The sequence below is a fragment of the Balaenoptera ricei genome, chromosome 4 (genome assembly GCF_028023285.1).
Source record: "Balaenoptera ricei isolate mBalRic1 chromosome 4, mBalRic1.hap2, whole genome shotgun sequence".
Taxonomy (NCBI): Eukaryota; Metazoa; Chordata; class Mammalia; order Artiodactyla; family Balaenopteridae; genus Balaenoptera; species Balaenoptera ricei.
This window is the reverse complement of record NC_082642.1, coordinates 108,872,396-108,885,466: the sequence shown is the minus strand read 5'-3', so window position 1 is coordinate 108,885,466 and position 13,071 is coordinate 108,872,396. Positions and strand designations below refer to the sequence as shown.

At 34.6% G+C, this 13,071-nt stretch overlaps 1 protein-coding gene across 2 annotated transcripts in view; it reads left to right on the top strand.

Moving 5' to 3' along the window:
- ALCAM (activated leukocyte cell adhesion molecule) overlaps nucleotides 1-13,071 on the top strand; it is a 200,496-nt gene that overhangs the window by 169,731 nt on the left and 17,694 nt on the right. Inside the window, exons 12-14 of one of the 2 annotated variants that reach the window (XM_059921214.1) lie at nucleotides 705-837; nucleotides 2,716-2,754; nucleotides 3,045-3,162. In XM_059921214.1, coding sequence (XP_059777197.1) covers nucleotides 705-837; nucleotides 2,716-2,754; nucleotides 3,045-3,162 — 290 coding nt within the window. The remainder of the gene's footprint in view (nucleotides 1-704; nucleotides 838-2,715; nucleotides 2,755-3,044; nucleotides 3,163-13,071) is intronic. The other variant, XM_059921216.1, reaches the window with a different exon arrangement.

Sequence of the window (13,071 nt, the reverse complement as noted above, 5' to 3'; positions counted from 1 at the left end):
ATATGTCTCAGAAAAGAATACAAGTACATGCTTGCTTTAGTGCAGTTGGACTTAGGAGTCATGTCCTGGGGAAGAGATTAAAGTGAATTTTCTCTTATGTTTGAAGGAATTAAATGGCAGTGATGATCCTCATTAATACCTCACAAAAACCAAATGAACTTACCAGTCACTGAAAAAATAACCTATCCTCTGTATTTAACTCAAGAAAATTGAAGAAAAAATAGTCTTTTTTTCCCATGAGAAAATCATGCATACATATGCACTTAAGATATCATGGCTTAAGATAAAGGGATTCAACCCTGTAGTGAAGAACAATGACATAGTTTACAAATAGAATTAAATTCATGTTTATTAGGAGAAAATTGGTGATGAGTTAATCTCTAACTACTTATTTTGAGACAGGTACTATCATGTCAAAATATTGACTAACCTGAGCATCTATTGAAAAAGAAGAGTTTAATTGATTTAATTATTAGAATTAATAATAGAAGCATAAACAGAAACCCAGGTATGGATTTGCTACTCTTTTTCCTCCATGCTGTGGTTATAAACCTGAACTGGTCTCATCTATGACCTTACATGTACCCTTGAACGCCAGATAACACGACAGAACACCACACCTATCCCATTTCATTCAACATTACTCTTTCCCATGTTTTTAATTCATTTCCATTTCTAAATCCATTTTCCTTTTCTTTTTCCAGACAGAGGAATCTCCTTATATCAATGGCAGGTATTATAGTAAAATTATCATTTCCCCTGAAGAGAATGTTACATTAACTTGCACAGCAGAAAACCAGCTGGAGAGAACAGTAAACTCCTTGAATGTCTCTGCTAGTGAGTATTTCATTTCTGGCATTAAAAATGTAAGAAAATTTGAAGTTATTCTTCATTAGTTTAAAATCTTCAATTCCATCTTCCTGTGCTGCATTATGGTAAGTTTTATTTATTTATTTTGCATTTAGTGTCATCATCATAAGGTTCTTTTTTTTTTTTTTTCTGGTGTCCATTCTTGTACAATCCTTGTCTTGACAGTTAAATCATTTCATGTTTTACGGGTCAGAGACTTTATCTTGTACAGGAATATTTCCAAGATCAACAGAGGATAAGGACTAAGTTGCTCTTACTTAATCCATGTTTTGTGTTCAGAGTACAGATAATTCAAAGATTATCTGAAAACATTTCTGTAACAATTTTAATTTTGGTAAATTTTTAATTCCCCTTAATCTATTATTTTGCACTTCAATTCTTTGTAGTATTTATCCTATTCTTATTTTGCACAGGGATGCCACATGCTTAAAGTCATTCAGCAAGTTGGTAGTAAAACTGATATCAGAATTCCTGAAATCTAGTTTCAAAAATTGATGCTTTTGAATGTCATAGTTGAATCATAGGTTACAAAAACAAACAAATGAGATTATCTCAGAGAAAGTGAAAAAAAAATCTGTCAATGCTGAAATCAAGGTAATGGATACATACCAGTAGCAGCTTCTTTATTTAATTTGAAATTATCTCTCATCTTCAACTCTGTAATTCTTTTTTTTGCCATGTCAGTCTTAAATCAGGGCTGGCTTAGAATGAGGCTCAGTTCTGTACAAGATGCTAACTGACCCTCCAAACCTTCATTCTTCAGTCAGTTGGAATCCTGTATGTGACATTAGCAGGATAGAGATATACTGGCTAGGAATTAGCTGGAGCTAGGAGAAAATAATTATCTAAAGATAATGGTCCTTAACAGAATATGACTGGAATTTAAAAGCCTTTTGGATTGACAGGAGAAAAGAACCAAACGAATATAACTCTAAAATAGGAGCACTGACTTCTCTGAATTCAATTCAGTGAGTATTGATTTGTCCTACCTAAAAAGAGAACTTATCCTTTCTTCCTGAACACAAGTCTCTCTTTTTATTCTAACCCATTGAATAGTGGTTTTCTAGACCTTGCAGTGGTTTGATCAACATCTAATACCGTCATTTTCAAATTCAATGAGCACCTCCTGAAATTCCAATATAGTATGTATGAGGAGGGGTCTAGGAATCTGCATTTTAACAAACATCACTGGAAGTTCTGATGCAAGCCCATGTGCATAGAAGAATATTTATTTAGTCTAATATTAGATGATAATCCACCACAGTGACAATCCTTAAAATGGGCCAGGAGCACGGCACTATCAGAGTCATTTGGAGGGCTTTTACAAGCATCACATATATTGCCCCTTCACCTCTGAGACATCCCACTTTTAGCCTCCACCCCTACCACTTTGAGAATGTCTCTAGTGGCAAATCCCTGACGCTAGAGGATGAAAATGAATTCTCCTCCATTGAGGCCAGAAAATTGGAAAAAAGTTGAGAAACACTACATTGAAGATTTCATATACTGCAACTTGTTTCTCTTAAAAAAGAAGTCCTATTAAAAGGTGGTAGATAGTGGGGAAATTAACATGGATTTCAGATCAGTACTATAGCTTGTCAGTTGTGAAGTTATCTATGGTAGATTAATACCTTAGCAGTTTTAACTACTCTACTTTCTTTAAAACAAGATGAATTTTTTTGTAGGGAAGTTCACACTCTATTAAATGTAAATTTTTTTCTACCCTTAGCTGTAGAATAGATATTTTATCTTTGAGTATTTTTACATCATACTATAATGGTAAAGGTGACTTACATATATCAACAAATTTTGTTTTTAATTTCATATTAACATTTTTCATTTCAGTAAGTATTCCAGAACACGATGAGGCAGACGAGATAAGTGGTAGGTACTATGCTGCCGACTCTTCTTCCTTGACTATCCGCTCAAGATTTATGAAGTGTCATTGTCTAAGTAATTTTCTTAGCTGTCACAATTTTGCCTTGAATTAAAATAGCAAATGAGACAAGAGAGTAAGAATACTAAAATTTTAATCCTTTAAAAGCACAAGTTTGCATGTTACTTTTAGTAGTGAGCCTCAGTCATTTTTAATAAGAAATAATAACTAGATTGACTTATTTTCACAATGGCTTGGCATTGTCTGTAATTGCATGGGCTTTTCTTTTTTGTTGTAGATGAAAACAAAGAAAAGGTGAATGACCAGGCAAAACTAATTGTGGGAATCGTTGTTGGTCTCCTCCTCGCTGCCCTAGTTGCTGGTGTCGTCTATTGGCTGTACATGAAGAAGTCAAAGTAAGTTGTAGAAAAAAGATCTTCATTGTTCATTGACTTTCACTGGGAGAAAATACAGTGTGTTCATTATGCTCATTTCAGCTGGGCATGTAATTTCTATAATAGGAAAGACATATCCCCGAAATCAGGCTGATCATGTTTTGTCTTCAGCTCACTGTGACTATATTACCAAGACTGGGGACATGGCTTGGAGTGATTTCACCTGTGTCCCCTTATTTTTCTCAGTCAGTAGTCTGAATTCAATTCTTTGATTTTTTTTCAATGGTTAGGTAGATTTTTAAAAGGCACGTAGTGCCTAAATATCAGCCATTCTAAACAGTTTGGCTGAGATTGCTGGAAATTAAGTAAAAGCAGTTAGTACATCCTGCAGGGACAGCCGGGTGTCTTTGCAATGACAGGTCTGGCCAGCAGTGCAAGTGTTGGTGAGGTAGAGCCATCTTGTTGTCACTACTTCTCTATTCTAGTTAGGTCACTTTGTTCCATAGAAGAATCTAATTCAGGGAAAAAGTCATCATTATGTTGTCTTGAGTTTTAAAACAATGATTAGACAAATTACCAAGATTACTTTAAAAATGATTTAGATGATGTTTAAAGATTATTAGAGTCATGAAATAATACATATGGTATCAACCTCACAAATCATCTAACAGTGGTTTATAATGAAAATCCAGTTGACCAATGAAGATTCTTAACATACACACATGCCTAGTACTCCTCATTGCCCCAGCTCTGACCCTAGGTTCAGATGCAACTGGTCAGAGATGCAATTCTAGCATTGCATTTTTTAAAAGCTCCATTGGTGATTATGTGGTGTATCCCTGCTTTCAAACATGGGTTTCAAACTCCTGTATCTAATAAATGAGGAAGTTGAATTTTGCAAGGGGATATGTATAGCTAGTGGCAACTTTAGACTTTATTTTATATTTTCTTGATGTCTTGATATAACCCCTTTCAACAACTCAGGTAAGTTAACTTAAAAGAAAATCAAAAGAAAAAACAGACTCAATCAGATCCATGATCTCACCCTGTAAAGATACAAATGTCAGTGAAGTAATATTTGAATGGAGCTGCCATCAAAGGGAGGCAGTGGCTCAGAATTTTTAAGGTCACGTAATGTGAGCATGTATTGAGTTCTATTTCGTTCTCACAATCCATCTCTGAAGTAGGTACTCTTATTATACATATTTTACATTGGAAAAAACTAAGGCAAAGAATGGTTAAATGACTTCCTTGAGATTACACAGTTGTAAGGGACAGAATTATATTTGATTTAAGGCAGTGATGTTTTAGAATCTTTGTGGTTAATTACTAGTTCTTATTTTCTCTCGTTATGCCTTACTTTTTCTCTTTTTCAGTCACATAAGGCAGAAACACATTACTGTTGTGTGTTGTAGTTGATATACATGTCCACTCACACTAGGGTACAGTCAGTTCTAATCTTGGCACTTCAGTCCTCAATCTTGAACAGCCTGAACTATCACTTGATAACAAATGTGGGTTTTTTCTCAGCGAAAATTTTACCTACAAACACTTCATGTTGCTTTGTGCCCATGATTTCCATAGAAAATTTAGAAGATTGCCTGTACTACATAAAACAAAGGAAGTGCAAACAGTTGCCCAGAGGTGGTATCTATCTTATAGAAATTCTCCTTCTGTGTGTGTGTTTCCTGACTATCAAAATCTTATCCTACCTTTATAATCCACAGTGAGGTGCTCACAAATCTAACAGCTTGGCCTTTAGGGTATTTTGGTTTTATTTATTTAGGGTTTCTGATGCACTCCAAAGTAATTTTATTTCTTAAAAGAATGAAAGTAAAATTTCTCTGTATCCTGGAATTGAGCTGAAAAATAAACAGCAGTCCTCTACATTCTGTTCAAATGAATGTTAAATTCTTGGAGCTCCCCCAGCGTCCTTAATCATCCTATTCTGATTGCCAATGTCTCATCATACCCTGTTTGTCCTTCTGTGAATAGAAAAAAATTGTGTGTGTGTGTGGTTTTTTGTTTTTTTAGTTATGTCATTTGTTATTACCATACGGTAACCCAAAATTAAAATCATGGGTAAAAAAATGCTGGACATTTAGCTTCATAGTGTCTTTAGGTTAAGGGTTAAGACTTCGAGCCTTTCCTTTAAAGTACTTCATTAAATTAAGTGCTTATTTTACCATCTGACATGAGCATTTGTCTAAATAACTGTTATTTAATTGAAAAGTGCACTAACTTTTCTAGTGTCAGTATTATTGGTAATCAAAATAATAAATTGCAATTCTTACCCCAAGCATCAAAGTGTTTTTATTAAGAATTTGCAGAACTTTTCAGATTTGCTAAGTTCTTCACATTCCTAACTAGTTATTCTTTCTACTGCCCTCTGAGATAAGCAAGAATTTTTGCTATATGAGTTATTGTTAACACCTGTGTCCAGAATAAGTGCAGATTCATAATAAGAGCTTTCGGGTTAAGAATTGCTAAGTCTATTTTTGGGTCTACTATACTCTCTTTCTTTTCTTCTAGATAACTTCACCTTTACAAATCAATATGAGAGTTTCATTTCTCTGTTAGCTTAATTCATCACCATTTTACATGGATATGAGAGATTTTTAATAAAGATATGGTCCATACTTTTTCCGCAGATACCTAAAGAAATATACCCTTGTGTTTACCATCCTGCAAAATAATACCATCAACAATCTTAGTGAGTCACCCATTATTGCAAACAACTTTGGGCCACAATTATATTAGTTCTTTGCACTGGCAATTTAAAAAGTCAGTGGAGAGAGAAATGAGGGAAACAATCTTTTATGCCCAAGTAGAATTTAAGAATACATTTGTTAACATACCTAGTGGCTACTCAAATAACATACACTCCCCATTCTATTAATATGAGATACATATTTTTATATCTATTTTAAATATGGAAAGGATATGCTTAGCAGTTGTGCTTGACACTGTGATATGGTATATTCATTGCAGAATAAGGGCTCATGATTCCTCTGCTGTTTTGATTCATATAACTTCTCACTGGAGTTTCTTTTTTTTAATTTGAGATATTTTGATAGTGAGAATGGATGACTCCAATCATTTCCTGTGTATGTAGAGTATTAACTGACAGTTGCGGGCAAAAGGTATTAATTGACTAAACCCAGTTCGTATCTAGTTGTTTAACAGATAGGAAACATTAAAGACCTAGAGATAATTCAATGACTTTTTAAATTATTTACTCCCTTTCTCTCCATCCTGTTCTCTGAACATTGTTTTTATATCTGCAGGAAGTTGAGTGTTACTATTTGAGTTCGAAATTCTCTCCTGCATATCTTATATTACAAGAACTAATGAAAAATTAAAAGAGTCAAAGATAAAGGAAAAATGTAAGGTAGCATGATGTAGCCACAAACTTATTCAGAACTGTATTAAAACCATAATTTCCAGGTTGGTTGCATTTAAGAGACCCTTGACCACCATACTTCTTATCACTAAACTGGAAGTAAGCATTAACCAGACATTTGTAGTCTCAAAATACACATTGTGTGAATACTGGAAGTTGTGAATACTGGAAGTTTACCAAGAGATTTATCTTTTGCAACTGTGGAACTCATGACTATTTTCATGAAGTTTTGGTACAATATGTAGGCAATATGGAAGTCTAAAAATCACAAATATCCTTTATCAGTTTTTCCTTTTATAATGCTTTACTCTTCTACTACTGTCTTAGGAAAAAAAAAAAAAAAAAAAGACGGTCCTAAATTGGCAAAAGACTAAAGAAGACTGCCTATAACCCCCAAACTTCAAGAAATACTGTTAAATTAAGGCTTTCTAAAACCCTTATTTGTATCTCTTAATATATGGAACAGGATCTTGCAAGAAAGTTGATTTTAACTGAATTCTATTTCCAATCAATACTCTGTCTAAAATCAAATATACGTTCCCATGAGGGAACTTATTAAGACTCCCTGCTGAATAAGTTGAAAATATAGTGCTGAAGGACCATTTATAGCACATTTTGAGTGACTTTCCTCATTTATTACTATGTAAGCATCTTTTGCTCTTTTTGTACTTTTACTCAAATCCTCAAAATTTAATGAGGTAAATTTAATGAGGTAACCATATTTCATAGTATCTAAGGCTCAGTGAGTGTAATCTGGCTAAGATAACACATGCAATATCTTATTCCATATCCCATATAAACTTTCAAATATATTTTGCTGCCTCACCAGGACTTCTTTGGAATTAAAACTTCGTCTCTGACTTTGATTGCCTGCTGGCATTTAATATAGTGCTAGGGGTGGAAGGGTGTGCTCTCAAGTGCAGGGCTGATGTGGCCTCTCACCTTGTATTAGACATCAAGCTAATCCAAGTTTTTGTTTCTTTTTCCTTCCCTACCCATAGCCTGGCAGGCAGCCAAAAGAAGAAAGAAAAGAAAATGCCCCATTATTCTATCAAAGCATAAATAACAGGGCAGACTAGAGGGGAAATAAGATAATGTGGAAATGCTGGAGTCCCCCTTTAGTCAATCACAAGGTCATTGGCCACTCAAAGGGCAGAAGCATGCATGGCCCTGCCCTCTCCTACTACATGTGAACTGAAACATTTCCAGAGGAAAGAGATAGCATCAAAACATAATGTTTTCAGTTTTTATCTCTTCTAGCTGTCTGTATGTATGCATTTCACTTTATTTTTTTTATTTCATGTGTTCGGTTTAATTATTGTTTCAAAGGTGAAGGGAAATCCTGTTCCTCAAGCATCTGCCTCTGCCCAGGCTGTGTTAGCACATTACCCACCTAAAGGAAACACTTTGAACGATGATGCTGAATACATGCCAGTGGCATCCTGCTTTCATGCATATTCAGTACTGTTACATTTATTTTGATCTACTGATATTTTACATAATGGTGGTTCCCATATTTACTATTGCCCAAGTGAAAGGCCATTTTCTATTTTTCACTGAGGACATTAGGAAATCTATTTTAATGGAGAGTTTCTTTGGAGAGTCTTAGAAATGCTTAAGGATATCAAATTGAAACTTGTAATAAGTCCAACTATTTATTCTTCTTTGTTTCCTTCTTCAAACCCAGAAATTGCTGACAACTGTCTTTCTAAGATGCAGTGGTTAGAGCTCTCCTCTCCTCCTCTAGCTCTTTATTAAGCTTGGCCCAGGAGGAAACTTACTTTGCTGAGAGCTGTGACCAGGGAAGAAAGAAAAATAACTATTCTCATGGGTATGACCCTAATTACCTGCACAGGTATCAACGGCCGGTTTGCTGAAAGTGGCAATTCCACACCGCCAGGGTCCCAGTCTTAAATACCCATAGTCCTGGTGCCCTTCTGTGCTGTGTCCCAGGCATGCTATAAATTAGAAATCACAGAAAATGCCCCTCTAAACAAGGAAGTGATAATAATTCCTCATGTTACCTCTGAGTTTTCAAATTTGTTATACATATGCCTACATTTGGGAAACCTAGAGTCTTATGAACTCTTTCATGTGTGAATTATTTTATATGGGTATTGTTTTTATTTCCAAATATACATTTCTGTTATAACACTTTATGTATCTTTTCAAATGACACCACATCCCAAGATTGTGATGTACTGGTTATGTCTGCAACTCCTATCCTCCTTCACTTTTCCTATCTCCTTCATCCCCCTTTAACCTATTTGTTAGTTGAGATATAATTGACGTATAACAATGTATAAATCTAAGGTGTACCACATGTTGATTTGATACATTTATATATTGCAATATGATTTCTACTGTAGCATTAGTAACACCTCCATCCAGTCTCTTAGCAACTCTGAAGCATTAAAATAAAGGCACACTTAGAAGACACCACTAGATTAGTTCCCTACTTCCTTTCAAGGAGATCGAGAAACAAGTTTATGGTACTTGGGAAAATCTCACAGAAAAGTTTAAGAATCTTGTAAAAAGTTATTTAAAAGCAACTTGAACCCTTAATAGCCCTGCACTTACAGAAATAACACAGAAGAGGTGTTGAGAGTGAGGACTGAACTCCCTTCGGCCACTCAGTAGCTATGTGGCCTGGGCAGCTGTCCATTACTCACCATCAGTTTTGTGAGTCCCTGTCACCTGCTGGGGGCTTTCACATACACTATACATTTATCCTCATACCAGCCCTGTGAGTAGATCCTATTGTCCCCTATTTACAGAAGAGCAAGCATCTTTAGAGGAGGGACTTGTCCAGGGACTTGCAGCTAAGACTTGACACATGAGGATGAGAGCCCAGACTCACTGGACCCCAAGGCCAAGACTCTTCTCTCTGCCTCACTAATTAGAGAGTCTTCCAATATTAATTTATTGTGATTCTATTATTTAAATTTTATCTCATTTTAAAGTTATAAAAAAGCTGACTGATTGAGAACATTTAAGACAAATAACTGTAACAATTTTTATTTTAACTCAAGTGCTCGTTCTTTATAAATGCCTTAACCTCATCCCTCAAATCAGTTGACTGAAAAAAAAATATTGACTGAAAATATTGCTAAAGGGAATGGTTTAAATAAATTTTTGTTCTCTTCCAGTAGTAGATGGAAATCTAACCTGCTTTCAAATCTCTGAAATTTCCCCAAATTAAAAAGGACACTTCCATAAAATTATATTTATTTTTACCACATCAATCGCAAAACTGAGCCCAAAAGTAATCAGAATAATTTTTAGAGGCTTTTCCCTGCAAGAGAGAGTAGACTCTCCGTAACAAAAATGGAGAAATTCATTAAAAATTCCAAGTAAATCTTATATACATAGACTCAGTGAATACCCCTTCCCCCGGCAGCAACACTATTTTTATTTCTATTTAGTACATTTCACAGTGGTTAACACTTAGCTTATTTGTATAACTGTGTAACTTGGCACATGGCTGGGGAGCCAGACTGCTGGAGCTTGAATCCTGGTTTTGCTACTTGCTAGCACTATGACCACAAGCAAGTTTATTAGTCTCAATGTAAAATAGAGATATCCTAAGGCTAAAATAATTTAATACCTATGCAGCACTTAGAACAGTGCCTGGCACATTAAGGCATTATAAGAGGGTTAGCAGTTATGATTTTGGAGAGTGAGATAAAGAAAAGAAGGGAGATTTTTTTTCCTTTTGTTTTGTAACTTTAAAATAAGAAAACTATCAGTTTGAAGTTACTCAGCTCTTATTCTACAAATATATTCTACAAATATGTTTCATGTTGCCCTTAACAAACCCTTTTTTGTAATGTCAAACTGAGAGCAGTGATTCTTAGCCTGATTTTACCTGACAGATATGCTGAAAGATATTATGATTTGCCCTGAATACCACAACTTCCTTCGAGGGAATTCTAGTCACTCCCTTCCTCTGAATACCTCCTTCTTTTATTTGGTAGAATTTGGTAAAATCACAGAAACTACTTTTCATCCCTAGACAAATACTAAATCCACCTAGAAAGTAAATAGTATTGGAAATGGAAAAGGTATCCAGATTCTCCTTGTACCTTTTGCCTGGTTCTTTCAATCCCTGGCCTATAAGGATCATGCTTTAGCTTTTCGCTGTATAATGTTTTTACATTAAGGTAAAACTTGCTTACATTAAATATGCAATTAAATCTGTTTTGATAAATTTATACACCTTTGTAACCATTACTCCAATCATGATATAGAGCATCCCATCACCTCAGAAAGTTCCCTTGGAATTCCTTCCTGTCCAGCCCTGCCATCCTTTTTCCCTTAGGCAACCGCTATGCTGATTGTTATCACCAGAGATTACGTTTTCTTAATCTGGAACCTCATATAAGTGGAACTAAACAGAATGTACTCGTATCTGGCTTCTTTCTTTAACACAGTGTTTCTGAGATATAAATACATGTATTAATGATTTAATTGTTTAGAATTGCTGAGTAGTGGTCCGTTGTTAGAATATATCACATTATTTTAATCCATTCTCTTACCTATGGACACTTGGATAGTTTCCAGCCAGTATGGGCTGTCATGAATAATATGGCTAAAACCAACTTTCTATACAAGCATTTTTCGTGGGCATATGTTTTCATTCTCTTGGGCAAATACCTAGAAATGGAACTGCTAGGTTGTAGGGTAGATACTTGTTCGTGAGAAATTGCCAAACAGCTTTCTCAAAGTAGTTGTCCTATTTGCAGCCCCACCAGCAATATATAAAGTTTCAGTTCTTTTACATCTTTGCATAAATTTGGTGGTGTTGTTCTGTTTAATTTTAGCCATTCTAGGAGGTGTGAAGTGATATCTAATTTTGGTGTTAACTTGCATTTCCCTGAGACCTAATGATTTTAAGCTCCATGTACTTATTGGTTAGCTTCTTTTGTACAGCGACTATTCAAATCTTTTGCCTATGATTTCATTGTTATTTGTCTTATGTAATTGCTCTGTAAGGGTTCTTTACATATTCTATATCAAAAACCTTTGTTATATATTGTAAATATGTTGTTGAAGTCTGTGGCTTGATTATTTCTTTTCTTAATGCTGTCTTTTGACGAGCAGAAGTTTTTAATTTTGATGAATAACAACTTACCAATTTTTCCCTATTATATTTACTGCTTTTCGTGTCCACTCTACAAAATCTTTGCTTATTCCCAAGTGGCAAAGATATTTTTCTATGTCTTTTTCTAGAAATTGTATAGTTTTACATTTGAGTATATATCTGCTGTTTTGTGTGTGGTGCAAGATAAAGTTAATTTGCTTGTTTTATGCTATATATATATATAGCATATACATATCAAGTCATTCTAGCACCATTGGTTAAAAAGACTTCCTTTTGGCCTTGGCACATTTGTCATCCTCATCTTCCTCATCATCATCATAATAGTCCTTCAACTTTGATGTTTTGCTTGTGTTAGTAATTTTATATCTTTGTGTTTCCATATAAACTTGAGCAACTTGTTACTTTCTACACCCCACCCCCCAATTTTTAAAGCTTTGTGGGACTATGGTTGCTTTTAATTTCTAGATAAGTTTGGGTATATTTAACATCTTAAAAATATTTAGTCTTCCAAACCATGACCATCCTATATATCTCCATTTACTTAAATATTTTCCATTTTTTCTTAGCAATATTTTATAAATTTTAATGTAGACATTTGATATGTCTTATAAAGTTCATTCTTACGTTTTATGTACTTTGCAGCTATTATAAATGCAATTATTCTGTGAGTTTTATTTTCCATTTTTATATTAGTATATAGAAATATAATTAATTTTTGCTGTTGAAATGCATACAACCATCTTCCTAAATTCACTTGTTCTGTTAGTTGTTCTGTGATTAAGATTTCTATGTAAACAATCATTTTATCTGCAAATAGAAACAATGTTACTTCTTTTCTTCCATTTCATATGCTTTTCATTTATTTATTTTTTTGCCCTCTTAGAGACTTTCAATACAATGTTGAATAGAAATGTGGAGAGCAGACATCTTTACATCTTCTCAATCTTAGAGATTGAGAATTGTCTCAATCTTAGAATTGTTCAATATTTGCCATTATGTATGATATTAGCTGTACGTTTTTCATATTTGCCTACTCAGAGTTAGTTAAGGGTAGTGTCCTCCAGACTGCCATGTCTGCCCAAGACTTCTGACTCCAGCTGCAAGGAGTTAGGGTCCAAATACATAGTTAGAGAGAAGAGTTCACATAAGGCTAACCTCATTTCTGCTATCAACTCAAGTTTGGGGTTTTGCAAAACCACCGTCAGTTTTGATAATTTGCTAGAATACTCACAGAACTCATGGTTATATTCATTACAAGTAAAGGATACATTAAAATTGGCTAAGAGAAGAGAAATGCAGGGCAGAGTCTGGGAGGATTCTAAATGTGAAGTGTCCTTTGTCCTCAGGGACCTGTTACTCTTCTGGCCTCAATGAGTGGCAAAAGCATGGAGTACTGCTGATCTGAGAAGCTCACCTGAACTTT